This window comes from Euwallacea fornicatus, chromosome 12 (assembly GCF_040115645.1).
Source record: "Euwallacea fornicatus isolate EFF26 chromosome 12, ASM4011564v1, whole genome shotgun sequence".
NCBI lineage: Eukaryota > Metazoa > Arthropoda > Insecta > Coleoptera > Curculionidae > Euwallacea > Euwallacea fornicatus.
The window spans coordinates 1,110,454-1,120,270 of NC_089552.1; the positions used below are offsets into that span (position 1 = coordinate 1,110,454).

Here is a 9,817-nt window from a genome sequence, read left to right on the forward strand (position 1 = left end):
AGAGTATCCGCAAGAGCAGTAATCCGGCAGAGGGACAGAAATGAGCCGTATTTAGGGCAGGAGGAACATCTTGTGGAACGACCAGTAAGACATATGCGGCGACTTACCTTTAGAGTGAGTCGCCAGAGACGCGGTGGGACTAATCTCTAGCAGCATCATCTAAAGGAAGCAATAGAATGAATTGATGAACCCAAGAGATTGCGATAGGTGCAATTAAACTGCGTGTCAATAGTCTCGAAAACACCGGGAACTGTGAAAACAAATTAAAACCAAGTTCAGTCTTCTAACCCCTTATATTTCATTATGAGAAATTAATTACGTGAAAATTTAAAGTTCTTTAGGTTTTAAGAGAAAAGACGTTTGGCCCTTGAATTGTAGCCAATCTTGAAGTGGCGCAGCACTAATTAAATTACATGCGTTCATCATTTTGTCCAGGCCGCTAAAAAGCCACTCCTGAAGCTTTCGATCAACGTGATAAAGGATGTTATATGCTCGACCTAAAACCCACTCATACATTTTGCAGGAAACTGCAACGCCGGTAAAGAAACCTGCATTTTGTAGAAAACTGCGATGCCGATAAGGAAACCTACATTTTGCAAAAAACCGCAATGCCGACTACGAAACCGGTATTTTGCAGATAACTGCGATGCCGGAGACGAAACCTGCCGAAAATTTCGGAACTAACATCACTTTTACATCTCGTCATAACGCAGGAAAGTAGCCCCATGCCGCACCGGTTCTCTACAAGGCAGGCTCCAAGTACGTTCAAGCCGTGCTGCAACGTATCTCATTCATCAATTTGACCAGAAGGGGTTCATGCAATGTGTACTAATAATAAATAATTTTGAAACAGCGGGAGGAATTTGTAACTCTTTTGTACGTTGATCCAGTGGCGGCAAGATTGCGGTTTAAAGCCATAGTTTTTATGATTTTGAGAAATACACTTTTTTTTATTATCAAGCTATTACTAAAGCACATCAAAAATGTTTTTACTGAAAGGTTTTTACAACGCTCATCTGACGTATCTACGCTTTAGGCAGTGCTTTAAATAATCTTTATGTTGATCATTTTCACCAAACAACTGTATTTTTCCGCTGAAGTAATAATAAAATTAGACCCAATCCCCAGCCTTCGAAATTGACAAACAAATAATTCCAACAAAATAGGATACACATTATTACAGCACATTTTATTTCGCAATTAAATCTTAATCAAGGCTAATTGCAGCATTAAAAGCGACGAATTGCTGATAAAAGAAACAGATTTCAAATAGTTGAATTAGGACTTGCGTCGAAATGGAGGCTCTGAGATTTACAGGAAGCACCAAGTTGTTGGAGTACCTTCAAGTGCCCATTCCGCAGATCACTCAGCCCGATCAAGTACTGATTAAGGTGGCTTTCGCGGGGGTGTGTGGCACTGATCTTCACATTATAGCGGTGAGTTATTAGAGGGTTAATGCATTTAGTCAAATTTTTGGCTTTCGCCATCACGGGGCTTTCATTATTTAGCAACGGGCGAACGAAGGTTTGCTATGAAAAAAACAAGGTCGGTACAAGTATATATCTATAAATTGATTGAAAAAATCAGTTATTTTGTAAAAAAAATTCCTTAGAAAGCGTCATTTATGGTTTTTAATAATGGGAAACGCTCCAGGCTTGCGTAATATCCTTCGTCAATGAAATTTGCGATAGCGAATTAATTAACATTTTAGATTTAATGAATATAAATTGTTTTTTCCATCGTTAATAATCAATGATCTTTGACACTAACAATTGATAAAAACAGAGCAATAGCGAAATGTTTTTATTCATTTAAAAAATAAATACAAAATAATTATTATATATTCATTAATATATTATGTACTCTTTTACATTTTAAAATGTTAACTCATATGTAATGTATAAACCAATCCAAATCGTTAGGGCGAATTTCCGCTGTCTAACAAAGGAACCAAAATATTGGGACATGAATTCTCAGGCACTGTTGCTAAGATAGGTTCGGAGGTGCGCAACGTTAAAGTAGGAGACAAGGTCACTGTCGACCCTAACGAGTAAGTGTAGCTTCACAAAGGCTTAAGATAACAATAACGTTATCCTCCAGGGGGTGTCGCTGCTGCGACTTCTGCCATTCGGGTCGACCCCACTACTGCAACATCGGAGGTATCCAGAATACAATTGGTATTCACAGAGATGGTGGCTGGGCCACCTATGCCCTAGTCCCGACCAACCTGATACAAAAAATACCAGACTCTGTCACTCTAGAACAAGGTTAATTCCAGACAGAAAGGTTCTGGGCAAAATTTGATTTTAACTATTTGTTCATGCAGCCGCCCTGGCAGAGCCTCTCTCATGCCTCTCTCACGGGTTCGACATGCTTTCCCCAGTCCCTGTGGGATCAAGAATCTTGGTGATTGGGGCTGGAATTATCGGGAATCTTTGGATTTCGGTCCTGCATTTGCATGGACACCGGAAAGTTACTGTTTCTGAGCCTAATGTGGCCAGGTTGAATTTTGTTAAAAGGCTTGGTAAGTATGAAGAAACTTTGAAAACACTAAGAATGAACGTGTTTATGGAAGACCCAAGCATTCCTCATTAACCGGGCTTTAGCCTACCACAACCACCTAAAGCCCGAAACCGTACAAAACTCTACAACACCGAGTATTTCGAAAATGCAGAAGTGTACGATGCTCTCAGGTAGCTGCGTTCGGATAATAGATTTAGCCCTACGTTCTGAGGATCGTTATTATGATTTTTACTCTTTCTAACTATATGGACGAGTGAATGCTAAATAAGAACAGATGTATGATTCTACCGTTTGCGCACTAAGAATCCTGTGCGGCGTTGGACCTACGGCGTCCTTATCCAATTTTCGTTTCGGCATCTTCGTACTCTGTCTTTCTTAGAGTAATCCCGTGACATAGTGACGTAGTTGGACAAGGCGCTATTGCATAATAAGTGGAGCATCTCTTCCGTTGGCGCTCACACCTGGCGCTAACATTCCTGAGGTGGCGTTTTTGAAGGTTAAAAGGACACGCCGATTGAATTATTAAAGGGAGTTTTCGTAATAGTTTATAATTAATTTGTCAAAAACTAGGAAATATAAACATATACATTCTTATATGACTGAAGCCGGATTGAAAAGGGCAATCTGATGAGTTCACATAATACATGGGTTTTCGGGTGCCGTAGGTATTTTTCGATACTTTAATAAGTTCTATTAGAAGTATCCAGTTTACATCGAGAGGCAACTGCTACCAATTCCTCTGCAAAATCTGGAAGGAACTATGAGCCTTTCTAAAGTTCAGATATTTTCAATATAAACACGATCAGAACGAACGTACGCCAGTTAAGTGTTCGGTTAAAAAACACAACTTTTTAAAAACTACTTTATTGGAAATTAATACAAAGAGACGCTCTATTAGCGGCGATAACACGAGAACTATAGGAGTATTGCATTTAGGGTGTATGTACTTTTATAGTAAAAATGTGCAATCTTGACTAAAATATCCTATTTCTAAATAGTAAGGTGAATTGGAGATGGGGATTTTTATGGTACGTGCCCGATTCTAATGAGAACAAGGATTTTTTTGCGTTTATTTGGTTCAATTAATTACCACATAACTCGCCCACATGCACAGCAAAACTAATGAACAGGACCCCACTTAGGCTCTCTTGAAATGTAAAAGAACACGTGAGCTTATTAGTGAAATTATTTAGTAAACTAAACGTTGATACATGAGGATGTCAACAAGTTAGAAACAGCAATAAATGACAATTAATAACACGTACATATATATATTTACAAACACAAGCAACAGCAATTAACCCGAGTGCAACCCTGTAAAACAATTTGTCACCTGCAGGTGTGGACCAATCAGCAGCACGTCACGTGGCGAATGACGTGTTCATTGTTGTTTTGATTCTATCTAGTTTGAAGATAAATAAACTATTTTTTCTTCGAGATTTCCTCACCTCGATTTTCTCACCACATCAACGAATTTCCTGCTATTTTTGGGTCTGGTTAGCAAGGAGCAGGCACCAGTATTTTTAGCTCTAAACTTTCGATTCTAGACACTGGTTATGATCTCGTGACTCCAGATCAACTGACCAAAAACCGAGAAGCAAATCCGGACTACGCCTTCGAAGTAGTTATCGACTGCAGCGGCTTCTGTCCAGCTGTGGAACAAGGCTTAAGCCTGCTGACAAAAGGGGGAAAGCTGTGCTGCTTTGGTATCCCCCCTCCAGACAAGAAAATAAGGTATTTTCCTACATATCCCATAAGGGAATACCCGTATTCTCTATAAGAGGCTTGTTACAATGGCTACTGAGGTTTCAGAAACAGTTCCAAATAGTCACTCATTTCTCTAATTTTTCCCACTTCTACTAGCTTTCAGCTCAATCCTCTCTCATTTATTGCATGCTATCTATCACGTGAATGCTCAGCGATCAAATCAGGAGAAGATTGAAGTGAAATGAATGTTTCGGGCTGTGTCTTTTCAAAGTCTCAAATTTTGAGTTTTACAAGATCTTAGGGCTATGGAATACATCTAAAAAATGGTCATTTTATTGTCGGCAGCGTGGCCCCATTCGACCTCTACGTAAGGGAAATCACCATTTTTGCAGTCAACGTGAACCCATTCAGCATGGTCAAATCCATCGGACTGATAGAATCCATGGGCTCGAAATATATTGACTATCGGAAGCTAGGAGTGGAGGTTTTCGACCTTAAGGACTACCAAAGAGCCTTGGAACAGTTGAAAACAGGCAGTATTGCTAAGGCTATGTTTAGATTGTAAATGTTCAAATAAAATTTGATTATTGAACTGAGCTTTAAATAAACGTCTTTGCTCTCACGTGCTCTTTTTCACCCATAATTTTTTTTTTTCAAAGCACACCAGTAATTTTCCTTTTTGAGGCCCTAAACCACGAACCATGTGTTTATGAGAACGAGTTTCATAATCGTCATTTGGAAGTGGTCAGATTCGCTCTGACAAGGGGCCTGGTTGAAAGCGAAACATTTCCTAACTAGTTACATGAAGGACTATTTTTCTGATGCTACCTTTAATAGACGTTTGTTTACCTTTTTTGACGTTTGTATAGCCGTACTGTCAATAACACTGAACGTTACTTCTGTCAAACTTTGACGCCTGTCAAAATCTTAAAAAGGTCAAGGTTGCAGGAGTGCAAAAAACGAGCGGAGGTGCAGACAGTGCACGAGTGCCTATTTCGGTTTAACTTGCACGAATGCAAAACTGAAAAATTATCGATAATTTTTGAAATATTGCATTACTACAATCCATGAATTTAGACTGATATATCGCAGCCTCGGAGGGAGTTTGACGAGTGATATGCTAATTTTCTTGATAAATGCATTGAAATTGTACCCATAAGATATTGTATCACTCGCCTTGGGCTTGATGTACGATGCCGTGACTTTATAATTCGAACGCGAAACGATTTCCAACCAATTGATTAATTATATTCATGTGCAAGTAAATATTTCTTACAGGCGCATAATTACTTATCTTGAAGGAAAACAAGAATAGCAGTCCAACGGTTGAGTCCATTTTAGCGCCTGTTGGTGGCTACAGGCTGCAGTAATTAATCTGAGCTCATTAGATTCCTATCGACTATTGTGCTTTAAGCAAGTTAACTGCGGTAAGTTTGATATTTTCTCCCTTTGTTAGTCTCTTGATTCAATCTTTAACTTAAACTTTTCTCTCCCTTTTTCTCTTTTTAAGTCTAATCGAGGTAATATCCCAATATGGGTTCCGTAATCCGCAATTCCCCACTTAATAATTCACGAACGCAGCTCTTCTGAAAAGATCGAAGAAGAACTTGATGATTATGTGGGTCAATTGCACCAAGAGTCTTTATTAGTACTTCTTATGGCGAAACATTTTTTTTCGTCAGATAATTAAATAACGGTGCTTAACCAACGACAATTATCCCACAAGAAATTTGTTTACTTGTAAAGTCGCGGTCATTAAACACTAAAATTGGCAATCACCAGCCCCCAGTTTGCCTGCTGAACTACAAGAATATTTGCTTAGTATGTGTAAGTCTGTCAGTTTCTACTCCTAGAGCAAACACACACTCCGTCACTACTTCTTCAAATGCCTTTCCCTCACCGCAACTTTTGCTGAGGCACTCTTTGCTTCCCGCGGCCCGCCACGGGGCGCAAAGATTGCTCGACTGTCGTCGACTGTAAAATTCAAGATTAAAAAAACTAAAAAATAATAACTGAAAAAACGTAGAAGAATCGCATCTTAGTATCGATCGCAGGTACTTTGTGGTAGCAACCTGGCAAAACCGGTACAAAATGGCCCAAGAGTTAAACCGTATCACAGCGACTTTCAACAACAAAACAGTGTTCATATCCGGCGCTACGGGGTTTTTGGGGAAAGTCCTCATTGAGAAGCTCCTACGATGCACTGAGGTGAAGACCCTCTACCTGCTGGTGAGGCCCAAAGCGAACAAATGCCCTAAAGATCGCTTGCAAGAAATGTTTAACCATGTGGTAAGTGAACGAGCATTAAGGAGAGCTTTGCGCGGACCACGGAGTTACATTGCAGTTGTTTGCGAGGCTACGCGAAGAGCGCCCCTTAAGCCTGGAGAAGTGCGAAGTGATCTCAGGGGATGTGATGGAAACTGACCTAGGAATAAGCGACGTTGACCGGCGAATCCTCGAAAATGAAGTTGACTATATCTTCCATTCTGCAGCCACCACCAGATTCGACCACACCCTCCAATACGCTGTGAAAATGAATACTTTGGGCACCAAGTATATGTTGGATCTGGCCAGGCAGTGCAAGAAGCTGAAGGTGATTTATTCAAGTTACTATAACCGATGTAGTGAAACAGGGACACATTTCTCCTGCGAAACACGTTTGTACCTATTTCCACTCGACTATTGAAGAAGAATATTTGTTACGCCCGGTATATTCTAGATTTCACTTTCAGCAATAAGATGCAGATCTTAAGCTGATTTTTCAAACGCAACGCAACAACCGCAAATTTGAAAGGCGCCAATGCGGCATTTAATTCCGGCAGTTTCTCAGTTTCTCTTATCATTATATAATTTCAGTTTCAATATTTCGCAAATAACTAATGACCAGTTTCGATTGCAGATCTTCGTGCACGTCTCCACATGTTTCGCCTTTCCCAAGGAGGAGGTGCTCTACGAAAAAACGTACGAGCCGCCTATGAATCCTCAGGAGGCCCTTAACATATTTTGCTTCGGACAGTCTAAAATCGATGATAATTGGGCAAAACGGTAAGTTTAATTGAAAACGTGTATTTTAGTGCGTTGGTCAAAGGTGGTGCTACAATTAATAAATATATACGATGTAAGGTGTAAATGATCATTATTATTATTTTAATTACGATTCTTAATAATTAGTTTTTGTAATTAACATGAATCTCCTTGCGCGAGATAGAAAATTCCATTAAACAATTGTGGAAATGGGAGAACTGACATCAGTTTGAAAAGCTCTCCCAAGATTTTTCAAAATCTGAAAGTGCTGAGAAAGCTGTTCAAAATTTCATACATTCTCATGTATTCACTTTCCGATATGTACTACGCGAAGACTGATAAAGGAAGTTGCACCACCATCGTCACCCCAAGGCAACAAACGAGGCCCCACCACCAGCAGATCCCTGGCCGTACACCCCTCCTCTCAGTAAAGCCCAAATCCTCGAAATGCCGTCTAGGCGAAACCCACAGAACAAAAACGGTCGAAGGGTCTCGCTTGGGACCCATTGCCCATTACCATGATGATGGTCTATGCAACCAACGGATTTTCGCAGGCAGTATCTCTTTTTTGTGCCAAAACCACAAGATGCTGGTTAGGGCCCTTACTTAACCACCCACAATGTGCCTCCGGCAATACTGACCGCGAATTTTTGAGCTTGGCTGAAGCGTAGAGGGTATGACCAGTACTGCATACCTTAAACAGCTGACAGCTGTGGAGTCGAATCTACCAAGAGATCAATAAAATAAAAGAAATTGCAGAGATGAAATCTTCAGATGTTGATCAGTAAAACGACACACAAATTTCCTGAGAGAAGTTTTTCTTAAAATTAATTTTTCTGAGCGAAATTTTTATTAAAATAGAAATTACTGATTGAAATTTTATTACTATAAAATTCCTGCTTCCGATTTTTAATGCATGATTGGTGGTACATGAAATTCTCACAACAATAATTTATTGCACAGATACCTAGGGGAGTATACCAACACATACGCATTCTCCAAAGCACTATCCGAAGGCCTGGTCAATCAGGAAATGGATAAATTGCCCGTGATCATAGTGCGACCGGCAGTAGGTAATAACAACATCTCAAACTCGCTATACATCCTTTAAAAATGATTTTTCAGTAATTCCCACCTTCAAAGAACCTTTCGCCGGCTACTTCAACAGCCTGCAAAGCCCCATGGGGATATTTGTGGGGGCTGGTAAGGGCGTCATACGTTCAACGCACATGGACAGCAAAACTAACGCGAGCGTTGTGCCCGTGGACTGTACCATCAACGTTACTTTAGTGGCAGTTTGGGATTATTTAACTCTGAAGTATTGTTTTTGCCCTTTTTAATGCAAGTGCTAATAGTTTTTTTCCTTGAAGGCAGCAACGCGTGTTCAACATATCCATTCCGCAGGAGGACTTGAAAATCTCATGGGAAGAAATAATAAATCATGGGAAGGAAGCCTGCACCAAGGTACCTTTCACCCAACTTTTATGGTACCCCAATGGAATTATGACCAAGAGCAAATCTTGGCACATGCTCCACGTCGTGCTTTTCCAGCTAATACCAGCGGTGTTTGTTGATTTATTACTGATTCTGCTGGGTTACAAACCTATGTATGTAACATATTCATTACAGTGAACTGTCGCCAAATGGGCATTTATTGATTTGCACAGACTCGTTAACGTGAACCAAAGGCTTCTGAAGGGCCAACAAATATTCGACTATTACACCAACAGGGCGTGGACGTTCGACATGAAATATTTCATAAACGTGAGGAAAAGGCTGACTAAGACTGAGAAGGAAACTTACCAAGTGAGGAGCCACGGGAATTTACATTTTTATCGTAACTAGTGAGAGTCTAATTCTTCAGATTGAGGCTGAAAACATCGACATTACCGCATACTTAGTGGAGTGCATGCTTTATTCAAGAAGGCACATTTTCAAGGAAGCTGACGAGACGTTGCCAGCAGCTAGAAGGAAGCTTAAAATGTAACTTCATGAAAACGAGCTGCGAAACCTGTGATTCATCACTGTGTCTTTGAATTTTTAGATTCTTTGTCCTGGACCGAGCTGTAAAGATTGCATTTTTTGCCCTGATCTTTTACTACATTATTAAAGTTATTTTTTTTTAAATAGTATCGGTAAGGTAATTCGGGTTAGAATACTATGGAAGCATGTAATGCTGCGCCATGCTTCTGCAGGTTCCAGAAACGGAGTACTTATTCTTATTTATTAATACATCTTACATACTACATAGGTGAATTAATAGAGAACAGTATGCTTTGCAGGTGCCTGGGATAATTGAATAAAGGTTGATTTGATTATTTATATACAAGGTATTTCAAAATGTTATCTATGCTCTATGGCGAACTGCACATCGCCCCCAGACAGGATCACGATTTGCTAGAGGATATATCGATGAAGTGATTTTAGCAAAGTCGCTTAGACGGTCCGATTTAGGTTTCGTCTCAGCCGGGTAAAAAAATGGTTTTAGGTAAAAAAAATCTGACCAATGGCCAGTTACGATTTTTTAAAGGGAACCACCCAGCTTTTCCTTTAGCTGTCAGTT

General features: G+C 40.0%; 2 protein-coding genes across 4 annotated transcripts; both read left to right on the forward strand.

Moving 5' to 3' along the window:
• Positions 1 to 1,211: 1,211 nt before the first annotated feature.
• On the forward strand, positions 1,212 to 4,852 carry LOC136342456 (uncharacterized). The gene is made up of 6 exons (XM_066288286.1): positions 1,212 to 1,436; positions 1,923 to 2,050; positions 2,101 to 2,267; positions 2,327 to 2,524; positions 4,071 to 4,257; positions 4,576 to 4,852. The coding sequence occupies exons 1-6, from the start codon at positions 1,296 to 1,298 to the stop codon at positions 4,793 to 4,795; spliced, it is 1,041 nt and encodes a 346-aa protein (XP_066144383.1). The 5' UTR covers positions 1,212 to 1,295; the 3' UTR covers positions 4,796 to 4,852.
• A 543-nt stretch (positions 4,853 to 5,395) lies between these two features.
• Positions 5,396 to 9,587, forward strand: LOC136342430 (putative fatty acyl-CoA reductase CG5065). 3 transcript variants are annotated; one of them, XM_066288224.1, is made up of 10 exons: positions 5,396 to 5,657; positions 6,285 to 6,519; positions 6,575 to 6,823; positions 7,130 to 7,275; positions 8,218 to 8,327; positions 8,380 to 8,572; positions 8,625 to 8,861; positions 8,922 to 9,063; positions 9,122 to 9,237; positions 9,299 to 9,587. In XM_066288224.1, exons 2-10 carry the CDS (start codon positions 6,322 to 6,324, stop codon positions 9,378 to 9,380), a joined length of 1,473 nt encoding a protein of 490 aa, XP_066144321.1. In that variant the 5' UTR covers positions 5,396 to 5,657; positions 6,285 to 6,321; the 3' UTR covers positions 9,381 to 9,587. The 3 variants fall into 3 exon arrangements, with proteins under 3 accessions (XP_066144321.1, XP_066144320.1, XP_066144319.1); XM_066288223.1 differs by having other exon boundaries at positions 5,397 to 5,657; positions 6,273 to 6,519; positions 8,922 to 9,060; positions 9,119 to 9,237; XM_066288222.1 differs by having other exon boundaries at positions 5,398 to 5,657; positions 8,922 to 9,060; positions 9,119 to 9,237.
• Positions 9,588 to 9,817: the final 230 nt, after the last annotated feature.